At 38.8% G+C, this 15,464-nt stretch overlaps 1 protein-coding gene across 1 annotated transcript in view; it reads left to right on the top strand.

The window, feature by feature from the left end:
• Window positions 1-15,464, top strand: part of LOC122805991 (extracellular calcium-sensing receptor-like) — a 362,606-nt gene that overhangs the window by 105,813 nt on the left and 241,329 nt on the right. The window contains exon 2 of the mRNA XM_044076232.1: window positions 2,995-3,286. Coding sequence (XP_043932167.1) covers window positions 2,995-3,286 — 292 coding nt within the window. The remainder of the gene's footprint in view (window positions 1-2,994; window positions 3,287-15,464) is intronic.

A 15,464-nucleotide genomic window follows, 5' to 3' on the forward strand; every position in this document is an offset into this window, starting at 1 on the left:
TAGACAGTAAGAAGGCCAAAGGAAATGAAAACCACTAGAAAAGAGACTGATAGATTACATGAGGGAAGACTTGCAACAGTCAGACATGGCTGTCGAAGAAGGATGAAGTGTACCACTGATGCAAGTAAAGTTGGAACAGCTGATGTGACAGCCCAACCCCATGCAGAAAGTAGGAGAAAGAGATTGATGATTATAAGTGTACTCTTTCTTTAAAAAATCACCATTCTACAGCAATGACACTGTGTCTGGGATTCAGTACAGATAGGCATGTCTGAATGAATAGTTTAAGGCTTTTAAATACTTTTGTGTAGCCTGAATAGATGAATATTCTGCTGTATTTTGTGGAAGTGTGGCTGTCAACTTCATTTTATGTTATGTATTTATGCTTGTTTATTGGTATAGTGTGCTAATGAACACTTGCTACTTTCAGACATAGCCCCGGTGACATAATCACTGTTCATATAGAGTTAATAAGCAGATAAAGAAAGGGAGAAAAAATACAAATGTTTGCATATTAAAAGACAGCTGTAGGAACACGATATAGACAGAAGACATGAAAATAAAAAAAAAGAAAAACAGATAATGTACAAAAACAGGCAATATACAGTTTATTCAAAAGGGTACAAGCATTTGTAAGATTCAAATTATACACGGCATGTAAAATATATCATTGGTGATGGTGGATTGTGAAATAGATTAGGTGATATGACCCCTTTGTGGCCAGGATCATTTGGCATCTTTGAAAAAAAATTGTTTTAATTGAATCTGAATTTTGGGGTTGCAGGGAAACTTCCATATGGGTGGAGATTGATTCCCAAAGGATGCCATCTATAGTAGAAAAGGAGCATTTTGGTCTGTGCAGTTTAGTCATTGAAGATTGAGTATTGATGTTCATTGAGAGTAACCCGTCAGGTAAAGTAAATGTTTATTTTCAGTGAGTTTAGTTGCTAGTGGGAAGTATGATTAAGGATGCAAATGCTTACATAGCTGTGATCCAGCTAAGAGGTCAGAGTTATTTTATGGGAGTCACTTTGCTTTGGATGCAAGAAAGACTCTTCCAAGCTTGAGACCTCACTTAGTAATACTTTAAACCTCCTCTAGTGGAGGTCCCTTGGATATATGTAAATGACCCTTAAGGGAAGCCCATGGGATAAATGCAAATTACCTTGGTGATGCGGTGAGGGATTCATTTTCCCAATGAGAAAAGTTCAACATGAAGCATGAAATTTTGTTGGAGATGGAGAGCCAAGTAGTTTGGAACATGAAGTGATAACTGGAAGGGTCTGCCCAAGTTAGAAAAGGAGAACTTCCTTAACTGAAAATGTAATCTACCTTAATTTAGAAAGACCAGAAAAAGCAAGACAGCAGTACAATATCCAGAAAAAGCAAAACAGCAGTGAACTAACTTAATTTTTGAAATTTAAGCATGAGATTTTACCAAATAGGATTACTTACTTAGATGTTATGCTTAATAAAGATGAAATTGGGAACATAGAGCCTGAACTGTATAGAAAACTGTGAAAAGAAATAGTTATCTGCACCATACTAGTATGCACCCACCATTTATATTTAAAAACATAGTTAAGAATCAGATGCATAGGGTAGCCAGATTAAATACAGCTGACATTAATATGACCAAGCAGCTGGATAATATGGCTGTTGATTTCCATAATCATGGCTATTCTTACCAAAAAACATCAATTGCCCATGAATATGTTAATCAAGAACTAATCAGTTCTGCTAGACCAGTCTTTAACTACTCAAGTGAAACCACATCAGCAGTGAAACATAATCATGAACAGAGGTTAAGATGATTTAATAAAATTACTCCAATGGATTAGGCAGATTATGAAGAACCATTGGTTTATTTTACAGGATATAGTAGAGCTGAAAATTTTTGTAATATATAAACCGAGTTTTGGATATAAACAGTGCACCACACTTAAACAAACCTTGTGCTATAAGGAACAACCAAAACATTATTTTAATGTTATAAGTAACAAACAGGGTACTTTTAAATGTAATGTAACTATACTGTGTGTGTGTGTGTGTGTGTGTGTGTGTGTGTGTGTGTGTGTGTGTGTGTGTGTGTGTGTGTGTGTGTGTGTGTGTGTGTGTATATATATATATATAGGACTGGAGCGTAGGTTACAGGCTTAATGGAATTGTAATTCACAGAATATTGTTTATATAGGTAAATGTGAATCAGATGATGGTTACTACACAGGTATGACAAATAGGAAACTTAAAGAAAGGATAAGTGACTGTATCTCAGATATAAGATGCAAGGTTACAACTAACACTTTATATAAACATGTTCTAGAAAAAGGTAATATTCATAGTTTTAAATTTATGATTTTAAAAGTAATTTATATGCCATTGCATGGTGGAGATATTAAGATACAAAGAGAATGAAGAGATATGTTGGATATTGAGAATGAAAGCTCACTTACCACCTGGTATAAATAGTGCTCTCACTTTAAAACCAATGCTCGGATGTCTGCATGAATAAGTGTAATTAAACAACTGGAACTGATCATGTGACTTTTTAAAATGCCTTTATATATTTTAGTTTCTTTCTTGACTGTTGCCTGAAGAAGCTTGTTGGCAAAAGTTTAAAACATACAAAATAAATGGACTTTCCTTATATTGGTTTCGAGTATCTTTGTTGTTTTTATTTTTATTTTTTTTATTTATTTAGAAAAAATGTTAGATTTCTGTCCTGCATAAAAGTTGAAGTGGTTGGAAACTTTGGTAGTGTAGTCAGTTTTTGCATTGGAAAACTTTACATTTTGAAGAATCATTACTTTAATATGGAAACATTAACTAATTAGAGGGTACTTCTTTAGCTTCAGCTTTCATTATGACTTGGAACTTTGCAAAAAAATGCATCCATTCCTGATGCATCATCATAGCATGAAGCTATTAACTAGTTCACATGATAACCCAGTTATAATGCAGAAGCTGTTCACTTCTTTTCATTGAACCCAATAGATTTGACATGCTTGCATATCGCTATATCCTAGCCATGATTTTTGCAGTTGAGGAGATTAATAGAGATTCCAAGCTATTACTGAATGTGTCTTTGGGATTTTGGATTGTTGACTCATGCTTTTCAAGAGAACGAGCACTTCTGGGAACTCTAATGTTTTTAACAGGAAGGCAAATTCCAGTTTTGAACTATCATTGTGACCCCACCTCATTGTTACCTGCTATAATTGGAGATGGACCTTCAGCATCTTCTCTGACAATGGCTACAGTACTAGGCCTTTATAGGTTTCCTCAGGTAAGAGACAATATTTCTATATTTTATGAAGACTCTAAAGTCATCCTAGGCATTTAGTTATTCATTCACTGCATTACATTTTGATACATGGAATTAGACAACATTATTGCCATCAATTATTCAAATCAAGTTCTTCAGTAGCATTATTTCTGTGCTATAATAGTACACAGTCATGAATTATGTAGCAACAACTTCTAAAGTAAAAATTAACTATTAATTAAACGAAACAGAGCAAATGACACACTCTGGAATGGAAACTAGAGTTAAAATCCATAAGAATCAGGTGGCAAGTTGACTAAAAGAAAACTATTATAACAAAGGTTAAGCACTTTTGTCTATAGACATAGACATCATCAGAACCATAAAATTATTACAGACGAATATTCAAGTTTATAAAAACTTATATTAACACACCCCCTCATAGAATGCCAAATATTTTTTAGGAACATAATTAAAGAACAGGACATGAGGGTTTTCAGACTCAATTCATCGGATAAAGGCTTTTAGTCTGAATTATTGGACTTGAAGAAAAAATTGACTGATAGAGGATATAGGATCAATGAGATTGAGAAGGGGCTCTCAGATTTATACAGCTTAAGGGGAAGAAGAGCGTCCCCATACTATCCACCCACTCATGATTATGATACCATATTACAAGTAATGATGGAATGAGAGGTATGAAGATACCTATGCTCTTACCAGTGACAGTAATGATATTTTGGACATTATCAGGAGAAACTGGGGGATTTTAACAGTGGACCCAGTAGTTAAAGAAACTGTGGTTGTTGAACCAAGGTTTAAATTTAAGAATAAACATAACTTGAAGAAGTTAATTTGCTGCCCAAAAAACAAGTCAGATTGATCCTTAGAAGTTAGACCCTACACTTATCCATGTGGTAAGTGCTGGTTCTGCTGTTTTATTAATAGTAGTGGGAGTTTTAAGCATCCAGACACTGACCGGAATTTTAATTTCAACATTTCTGCCTCCTGTGAAACATCACATGTGGTTTATTTAGCCAAATGTATTCTTTGTCACTCATTCTATGTAGGAAAAAAAGGAATGGGCACTGAAAGATAGAATAAGGGAACACCTATATAGTACTAGAATATGTTGTAGTAACAGTGCCCTATCCAAGCATACCTTATTGCAAGGAAATGATCATACATTTAAGTTTATGGTGATAGATATTAATGTACCTAGCCTATGAAAATGTGACATTAGAAACATGACAGAAAGTAGAGAGGTCAAGTGGATACTCAGACTGAGAGCAGACAGGGGTAGAGGCCTCACTGAGAGGGCATCCCTAAAACCTACACTTAAATATAGGAGACTGAGAAGTAAACAGATGACATAGGATTAGTTTCACTTTGTTTATTAGTATGTATTTTTTTTAAATGTTCAGAGGTCATCATATCTTATGTTTAGATATATTTATTGCTAGGTGCTTTTATGTGAAGATCTTATTATATACATTTTTAACATTTATAGAAGGCTGTTTTATAATAAGCTTGTAGTTAAAATCTGCTATTTTTTGACAGTCTAGCTACAATGATAGAAGCAAGTTTATATAAGGATGGTATATGCCTTTAAATTTTGGACTTACATTTGAAACTGATTCTCTAAATTCTATTGGTTGACTAATTATATTTAAATGTCTTTGCTTGATTAAGATGCTTTTACTGGTCTGAAGAAGCTCACAGCGAAAGCGCTTACCATTTTTTATTTTATGTAATAAACGTTTTATGGTTCATATACTGCCTGACTGCCTCATTGCTATTCTGTGTATTGGATTATTTGGATTTATACTTTTGAGCAGTGGGACACATCCTGTGGAGAGCTACCTGGATATTTGTTATTTCATAGTATTGTTAAGAAGAGACAAGCAGGTATGATCCTGAGAAATAGAAAGCACTCTGTCTCTCTCTGATAACTGTGGCTAGAAAAAATATATGCAAGAGTGCTCTGGTTGGGCTAGAGCAGGCTTTGGAAAGTTTCTAGAAAAAGTGATAAGATATGTGGGATTAGGAAAAACTGCTAAAGTTGTAATGGAGTTGTATATTAATCTGACATGTAGGGTAGTAATACATGATGGGAGATCTAAATTGGCAATACCAGGTAGGAATATCAGACAAGGGTGGCCCTTTCTCCATCTTATTTTGGATTTACTGCACATCAGCAAGTCAAAGGGCATCAGAAATACTCTGTCTAGGAATGTAAACCTCTTCTGAAACATCAACAGAATGGTTTGTAGGGAGGGACAGGTATATTTCAAAGAAGATACTGCTGCTGTGGAACAGACTTCCCATCCACAAAAAGCAAAGTTCATCCCTACCCTTTTTCAAGGGTAACTTAGATCTGTGGTTGGGAAACTGAAGATTTACCTCAGAATTACTCCTGCACTACTAGTGGACAGAGGCAGCTCCTAAATGTTTATCCACTGCATGGGTCACCACAAATTATCTATGTTATGATCCCAGTTATCCTTAGGGGAAATATATAATTATCACCCATGGGATGAATAAGTCCAGTCTATAACCAAATGGAATAGGTTCTTTTGTGCACAAAAGGGAAACTATTTAGACTTACAATGGCCTGCCAGGACAGCTAGCCTAGTACTTGCCTATGAACTTATGAACCTATAAGAATGTCTTACCTGCAGATAGAATTGAGAAAACTATTAGTAGCAGATGAAGAGTACAACAGATTTCTTGCTGAAAAATGTGAAGCATTCCATCTTGGGAAATAGCTCTGGGATATTGTAAAGGGTAGGAGCACAGCAACTTAAAAACATGGAGCAGGAAGAAGACTTGCAAGTCATTGAAATTGCAATAAAAAGAAAACAGAAAAAAGAGCAAAGAAAAAAGTTAGCAGCCAAGTTTAATCGGATGATGGTTTGCATCTGCAGGAGTATAGTCTTCAAGTGCAAAAGAGAAATGTTTCTACTCTGTAGGTCATTTTTAAGACCTTATTTGGAATTATACATGCCTTTTGTAGACTAAAGAGAGAAAGGGAAACTGTGATGCAAGTGGCCATAAACAGGAACGCCAATACGACGGTAAAAAGAAAAACAAATACTGAAGAAAATGTGAAATGCATTCACTCTGGCAGAGAAGAACAAGGAGAGGCTATGATTGTGAGTTTAAAAAATCAGTAAAGAGACCTGTGAAGTTGAAGAAAAGAGTTGGTAAGTATAAGAAGCATAGATCAGTAAAGTTAATATTAAAGCTTAAGATCACTCACAAGGAAGTTTTTTTTTTCAAGGAGATGGTAATAAGCAAATGGCAAGAACTCTTGGACTGATTTTTATTTTAAAAGAGCAGGGGTTAAGTGGAAGGTAGGGAAAGACTGGAAGAACAGCTATAGAGTACTAATTGTAACACATTGTCAGAGTTAAATAATCGGTCCTCTCTTGTTTGGTTAAATATGTAAACAGGGACTACCCAACTCAACAAATGGTTTTGTAATAAAATCTGAACATGCTGTGGGATATGGCATCAAGATAGATAGCTGAAGGGCAGGTGGTAGGATACTAAACAAGAGGTTTAGATAAAGAAAGTAACAATGAGATTCTGAAGGTCATGGTTCAAACAGGGTTAGTGACTAGAATATATCTGTGCTAGCATTCTGCCTGTTGTATCTTTTGTTAAACCTGTGCTGAACTTATTAGATTTGGCTATACAAGTTAAAATGGGCCTTTAGTTGGGAGGTGACAAGTTATTCATGCATTTTAGATAGTAACAATAACGCAGACATACGCCTGTAATAGTAGATGAAAACATATTATCAAGTATGGGTTGAAAATGGTCAGCTATGTGGTATGGACATTAGGAGCCCTGACTTACATAGATGACTCAGGATAATTAATGGTTCCTGTATAGAGGAGAGCAGTTGAGATACATTGTTCTGGAATCCATGCATTTTGTCTACCTTGGTTAAGAGCAGAGAGCCATTGGAGGTATTTGCCTCAAGCTAGTGGAGTATGTGCAGTCTACAATCACTGAAGGAATAATCAAATGACAAACCCCACCATGGTTCTTTGCACCCACCACCAAGAGGTGCCACATGTGCATGTCTTGGGAAACAACATTAGCACTAATGTAGAAAACCTGTCTGATCACTATCTGGATGATAGCCATGCCGCAGCTGTGATCTTACCTCATGCAAGATAACTGAAAGAATAATAATGGCTTGATGTTCAGCCCCCACAGAGACAGAAAACATTGCTTGAGATCCCTTGGCTGACAATTTAAGGGATTCATGGAACTCTCCACCGGTCAGGTAAAAGTTATGCATGTAACACCACAACAGTGAGAAGAAACATTCACAAACTCTTATAAATGGGGACAGGGAAGAGGGGGTGGTGACAAATAAAACAGAAGTAACAGAGCTGGAAGCAATCTTTCAGTCAATTTGAGAGGAACCATTTTGTTGACTTTTGAGATTTCCTTTCTGTCATCCTCAGTGCAGCATTTTATCTCTTGCCCATGGTCTGTGACATGCACACCTTCTGCCGGAGCAGTCCATTACATGATTGGTGGTGATGGCACCTACCTTCCACACCTTTTAAGTTGACCTCATATGCAGACCATGCCAAAATTCTAAGACCAGAATTTGTTGCCCAAGCAAAAAGTAAGGATATAATAAAGATATACTTACTCAACTTAAAAGAAAATCCATTCACAACTACAGGATGGACAGCCATTGATAAGCAGTGGATAATGGGAAGGTAGAAAGCATCATAGTTTCATAGGTTCATAGGTTCATATGTTGGTACTAGGCTATCAGCCCTATGGCCTATACAAGCCTAGCCATAACAATTCCCTGGCTATTTCTTCCCACATTATTTACTTTCCTGGACCCCTGTCTAGCAGGGCAACTGACGTGATCCCTGGGGTGAATTTCCTTTCTCCCATCCAATCATCAAGGTTCCTCTTGAAGAAGTCCAAAGAGGCACTCTGCTTGACATGTATGGGCAATCTATTCCAGAGTCTGGGGAGTCTCTGGGTCAGGAACCTATCCCTCCACCATGTTTTGTTTATTGTGATGACAAGGTTTAGATCCCTGGAGCGTGTAGCTCTGAGGGATTGGGATTTCTTTAAATGTAGCATGTCCAACAGCTCTGGGTTTGACATGGCCTTGTATATTAAGCAGAGATCGCCTCTGAGTAGATGATATGCAACAGAGTATAGCTGGAGTTTTTTAAGGCGGTCAGCGTAGGGCATCTGCTTTAGGCCTGTGATTCTTTTAGTGAGGTATTTCTGAGGCCTTTCCAGTTGTTTCAGATGTCTTGAGAGGTACATACCAAATGGGGCGTTATATTCTATAATGGGTCTAATGAGGGATGAGTACAGTGGGACAATGACCTCCTTTTTTCTGGATGAAAAGCCCTTCGTGATGAGGTGTGCCACATAGAAGGATTTCCTGACTGTTGTGGCAATGTGGTTATCGAAGGTGAGACCACTGTCCACCTGTGTCCCTAAGTCTCTTATCACACTTTCTGTGTTTAGTGTACTGCCACCTATATGGTAATTCATGGATACATGTTTTTCCCAAAGGGATAACAGTACATTTCTTGGCATTGAGCTTGAGCCCATGGCTCTGGCACCAAGCATCTGTTTCTGTAAGGCCCTTTTGTAGAGTATCCACATCATTTGGGGATTCAATAATGGCTCCCAGTTTGCAGTCATCTGCAAACTTTGTTAGCCAGAGTCCCTTCGTGTTGACCTGTACTTCAGAGAAGTAGATGCCAAACAAGAGCGGCCCCAGGACTGAACCCTGAGGTACTCCACTTGTCACTTGTCTGGAGCTGGATTTGGAGTCGGCTACTTTTACAGTGTGGGTTCTATCAGTAAGCCATTTAGCAACCCATTGGGTGACATAGGGATTAATGCCCAACTTAGTAAGTTTATCTATGATTCCAGAGTGGGGATGGTGTCAAAGGCCTTGGCAAGGTCTAGATAGGCTGTGTGGACCACCTTACCCTTGTCCATGGCTCTGGAGACTGATTCAAAGAAGTCAATCAGGTTCAGGAGACAAGATCGGCCCTTCACAAACCCAAACTGGGTGGGGTCCAGTGTTTGAAGGTTGCCAATGTCTTTGTTTATAAGTTCCATGATAATACGCTCCATGGCCTTGCAGATAAGGCTTGTCAGACTGATGGGACGGTAGTTTCGGGATCCAAGGTGGATCCCCTTGTGGATTGGGATAACTGTAGCTCTGCGCCACTCAGTGGGCATGAAACCTGAGGTGAGGCTATGATTAAACATGACACTTAGGTGAGGTGCCAGTTTATATTGTAGTTCATGTAGTACACAGCCGGGATGTCATCTGGTCCCATGGATGCTGTATTCTTGGCTTTAGAGAGTGCGTTTTGTACCTGTGTGGCCGTTATTACTGGAATTTGGCAATCTTCCGGTATTGAGATGGGCCATTTAGGGGGTGAGAGGGGTGAAGTTGGCACTGAATCGATCTGCCAGGATATTGGCAATATCCTTCGGATCAGTATATTTAATGCCATTCTGTTTTAGCTCAGAGCAGATCTGAGCATTGCCATTTAGATTCTTGACATAGTTGTAGAATGCTTTGTGGTTGCCTTTGGAATCTTTGGCAATTTTATTTTCGTAACTAGCTTTGGAGGATTTTATGAGGCATCTCAGTTTCTACTGAGGCTAGTAAGGGAGTTTTTTGCATCCTGGGATTTTCCTCTTTTCTGCAAAAGTTTCTTCTTTTTGTTGTAAAGTTTGTTTATGGCAGGGGACCACCAGATTGGCTTCCTTTTTTTGGATGAGAGCATTTTGGTTCTATTTGGGATGGCACGATTCATGCATGAGTGGATGTACTCGTACAGTGCCTTAGTGTAGGATTCAGCAGTTGAACTTTCAGTTCCCGTCTGCATGGGTGTCCACTGCAGATGTGACAGTACAATTGAGCTACAGCCAATTTCAGTCAGTCAATATATGAAGTTTGCTTGTGGTGCTAAATGGTATATACAATGATAGAAAATAATCAGGATACACTTGTTAAACCATCTACAGTCAGACCATGCAACTAGCATAATATGCAATAACAACTTTAAAACTTCATAAGACCATCAAATTTCAGCATTGAGTTCACACAATTGCTGTAAATGTATATAGTAACTGTGATTATTTGACCTCTACAGTAAGTACTTTCGGTATCTACAAAGTATTTCAAGTGATTGCAGTTTTAGCCAATCATCTGTTAGTGAATTCTTCATTTATTACTAAAGTATAATGTAGGTTACTACAGTGAGATTAGCAGCCCATTGCAAAGGTATGTGTTTACTAAAAATTCCCCTTTAACAGAAGAGACTTTTTAACTGTACTTTTGATGATTTACATCCTATTATACTGAGAAAATTAGTTTGCTGAAAATGAATTTTGGCTGATAAAGACTCAGAAGCTATGTATCTGGCAACTAAAGGAGTCGGACTGTTAAGCTGGTATCAGACAAACAATTCACAATGCCAGCACATCTTATTGCCTTTACATTTGCTGTGCTCTCTAGTAATTTCTTAAATAATCAGTGAACAAAGCCAATGGTTTAGAGCAGTAAAACTAACAAAGGTTTTTAGCTTTACAGGCTTTTAGGTGCATTATTGTCTTGCAGAAGTTTTACAGCAATAATACAGTCCCCAGGATTCACTAATCTTCCGTGTAAGACTAGATAAGTTTTAACGGAAGCGCCAGTCTAAGATTATGACAGCAGCACGCCATGCATATTAATGAGAGCACGCTGCCTCAGTTCTAAAGCTTACACGAAGCATGGACGAGTGTAGGGTCATGTGGAACTGCCGAGCAGTCCAAAAATCCATGCCCCTGCAATGAAAAAACTCGAGAAATATCGACTTACATGAACGAGTCCGCTCACATGTGTACATTGTAACACTACACTCCCCCATATGTTAAACCATGTACAAATGTAAAAATTAAAAGAATTTTTTTTTTGTTTTATTTCCGATATAGCTGCCCATATTTGCACGTGTTTGTACGTGTTTGCCCATTGCTTAGCTACAGTTAACAGCGTAGACACCAAAGAGGATAATAAGAAAAATATATACAAATTCTGCAAAATAGTGATAGCGCAGTGGTTAGAGCCTTCGCACAAAGTGGAGGCATTCTCAGTTCGAGTCATACTACTACAGATTCCATTTTCTGTTGGAAATCTGTATACAAAAATATTTCTTGACATTTGTTATGTATAAGTTTTGTAAAAAGCATTGAAATGTTAAATGTAGTAGTGAACGAATTATATACATATGAAGGTGAAATGGTTATGCATTCTGAGGCATGAGCACCTTATTTTAAGCAATATATACCTTATTTTAAGCAATATAAAGTACTGCTAAGCACATTTTACCAGTATTGAGCATATTTAAATTAAATTGCTCATAACTGTGCACCGCGTTAAACAGCGCAATGTCTTTGTGCGTAGCTGTAGACCGCACCAACCAGCCCAATCAAAACTTATTTGCGCGTAGCTATGCACCGTGCTAATCAGCGTAACGTCGAGCAATGTCGAGTAACGTCAAGCAATGTTGGGCAAAGTCAAACAAAGTTGAGCAAAGTCGGCTAAACATGGCCACACCTCCTTTACTGTACCTTAACCAGTCAGGTCTGCCCAGTAGGAAAATAAAAAGCAGTGACAGGGCTCGAACTCCGGATACTGTGCGCTATAGTCACAGTACTGAACCACTAACACATGACAGCATTTCATAACCATGCACTTTCAACAGACACATATCTATCAAAGGAATTTTAAATATTGCCAACATCAGCTAAGCAGGTGTGCCTACAGCTGAGTTTTTTCAAAACTGGCCAATCACAAATAAGTGTGGAAAATGAGGCATATTTAAGCTTCACAGGTGGGAATACTTGCTATAACTGGTTGTAGCTCCCTTCTGCAGTCAGCATGGCCAGTGTTGGAGAAGGCACTCAATTTAGAACACAATGCTGGGGCATTGAGGAGTTCAAAGTAATGGTTTGGCTCCTTGCCCACAATCATGAGGAAAGACTCCTGTGGGGCCAGTACCAGGGTACCCAACATAAAATGGAGGCCTCGAACAGTCTTGCTCGTGATCTCACCAGTGCGACTGGTGTTCCTCGGACTTGTGAGTAGGTCAGGCACCATTATTCTGACCTGAAGTGACGTAAGGAGGATCAACTGGACCAGTGGATCCAGGAATCCTGTGCGATGCCTAATGCCCCAGTACTAAGTAAGTAGCCATTGTATTAAGTACTTAAGAATTGCTATGCTTGTCTGTACTATGGATAGGTATGTCTCAATATCACTGCATTTACTTCACAGCTGCAGGTGTCTGGGCTATGAATCAGCAAGCCCATGAAGATAGGCTGCAAAGGCTGTGTCATCAGACAGGTTAGTAATTATTCTGCATGTACTGTTATATAAAATAAATGACAGAGCCTTCAAAAAGTGTTTTAACCCAATAAATAAAGGTGTAATAATCCTTTAATAAATGTATAATTCCTGGAGTGCGTCTGTGTCATTTTCTTTGATATGTTGTTGTACTGTTGCATTCTACAAATAGTAGTGTTGTATTAAGCAGTGTTAACCCACACTTGGGTAGGCCCATATAATGTGGATGAAGTGAGTGCCAGTAGCTTTTATGCATACTTACAGCCCTCAACTGTTGGTTCATGCCCAGCATGTACAGGTTAATCTGGCACATGAGTAGCTTGGTATTGTGTTCCCCAGAAATGTCAGTGTGCTGCCAGAAATGTAGGGAGCTGTTAACATATAACTGATACTTTCACCTGAACATATCTAGATAATTATATAAAAGTATAGCTGTCGGTGTACCATCTTAGCAGTAGTGTGTGTGAGCAACTCTCAAAATATGTAGCAGTAACATCTACATCTTGGACTGTTTGTAAGATACACCTCATGTATATAATGATCGAGCAAAATCTAATTGCACAATATAAGGACATTGGGTAGTGTAATAATACATGTAAGGGACATATAACTGCAGTTAATAGGAATGTAGTGAAAACTAGAAGGATATATAAGGTGTTAATTGAGTTATCTTTTTCCACCCTACTGTATGTGCATAAAAAATGCAATTCCACACCTCAATCAGTATGTCTAATCTCAAAACATTTGTTGGGACATATGTCCTATTGGTTTATAAATATTTGCATTTATTTCTATGCATGTGCCCTGTTAAAATACCACAATATTGGTGGTCTGTTGCCATCAATTCAACTTGCATGCTGTTGTAGTGTCCACTATTGTTCTATATATGCATGTGTTATGCTTGCTTTTCAACTGTTGAAAATCTGAGGTGTTGGGTTAATGGGAATACTTCTGCATGCTGTTATAACTAATTGGGAATGCTGTTGACTGTTACTAACTCATATCTTTATTAAACTCTCCAAAACATAGTTCGTATGGGAAGGCCGGTCCCAGCGGACCCACCTGTCCCACCTCAGCTGGCCATGGCACCTGGCACCAGCAGGTCCGCTGCCCAGCCTGGGACCTCCTCCTCTATTGGCTCTGTGCCACCTTCAGGTGGAAGTGCTGCAGGGGATGGGGCTTGCCCCCCCCATGCAAGTGTGGGCTGCGGAGAGCCACCTATCACCCTTTAAATGGTCCAGGCTGTGGTGCGTAGAGAGATTGAATGTTCTGTTGCAGAAACTCTGTGCCAGCTTGAGGCATGACTGGTGCAACTCCCAGGTCAGCCTGCCCCTCCTACACAGCCCCCCGCACAGCCACCCTCTGGGCTGTGAAGGTGTAGTGGTGACTGCCCATGGGTGAGGACCTCTGGGGGCTCATGGGATTGCGACTTCCAAACATCCCTCCCCGTCGAAGGTGTTCACCCACCACGTGTCATATACTGCCCCTGTATGTGTCTTGTTTGTCTTGTCTGTTTACCTCCCCAACCTACCTCCCCAAATATACCTACTTCCCCTACCCCACATTCCACTCTCACCTGAAAAAAAAGGGCAATCTGCCCCCCCCAAAAAAAATTATGCCTCATACATAGCTGCCCATTTTGCACACATGTCCACTGGACACATAAAATGTTATTTAATTGGCATTACAACATACTTTGTTGTCCTCACCCTTCTCTTAGGGGTTGAAGGTTTCATATCTACCTCCAAATTTATTCCATATACACAGCTGTTGCTGTTAAAGAAATGGGCAGCTATGGACCTTCCCTACATCTGTCCTGCACATCCCGAGCTATTTTCCATACTGTCTTTCCCTCTTTGTGCCCCTTTTTCATCACTTTCCTATCTCCCCATTTTTCTTTTCTTTCAAAGAAATGAGCATGGTGGTTAGTGGGAGTAAGCACTATTAAGCAGTAGTTACCGGGTTTGTGTGAGTTTGTGCTTGTTTGCGCTTAGCTAAGCATTGCTAAGCATCATGCAAACCTGTGCAAACCCACTTACAACTGCTTAAAAGTGCCTTAGTTACTCTGTATGTGAGGGCCCTTGTTCTGCTCAGGAGCAAAATAAAACACCTCTGCTAGTCTCAAACCCAGACCTTGTACACACTACACAACATGAAGTACCCCTAAGCCACGGTAGATTTACATCAAGTTGGTGCTTAAATAACTATATCATGCATCAGAATGAGTGAAAGTAAAGGAAAAAATAGGAATACCATACCACACAACTTGTTCTGTGGATGTTTACCAACAGTTGTTGTGGGATTACATTACATGACTGTGATAAGAGAAGCAGCCATTCTAGCATGTAATAATGTTACACCATCACTTTACAAACCTACACAGTATCACAGCAGGACAAACACTGACATATCTGTTTAGGGCAGAGGTCATACCTCCCAACTGTCCCTAATTTTCAGGGATGTCCCTGATTTTGAAACAAATTTTAACTCAGTCCCTCTGAATCCCTCCGAAAACTACTGACTTTGGCCAGAAAGGTGGTGAATTACACTTAATGAATAATGATAATAATTAAGAGTTAGACACTTCTTTTACTTCAGAAAAGGTATATTAATTCATATGCTCTGATTCTCTCAATGTCTCAACTTAATGGCACTAATATTTTAAAGGTATCCCTGACTGTTCCTGACTTTTTCTTTATTTTTCCCTAAGTCTGTTCAAATATGTACCTGAGTGGTTGAGAGGTCTGGCAGAGGCAGAAACACAGAGGCATATAAGCCTTT

Source organism: Protopterus annectens, chromosome 7.part0 (genome assembly GCF_019279795.1).
Source record: "Protopterus annectens isolate FY-2018-M chromosome 7.part0, PAN1.0, whole genome shotgun sequence".
In the NCBI taxonomy this organism is placed as follows: domain Eukaryota; kingdom Metazoa; phylum Chordata; order Ceratodontiformes; family Protopteridae; genus Protopterus; species Protopterus annectens.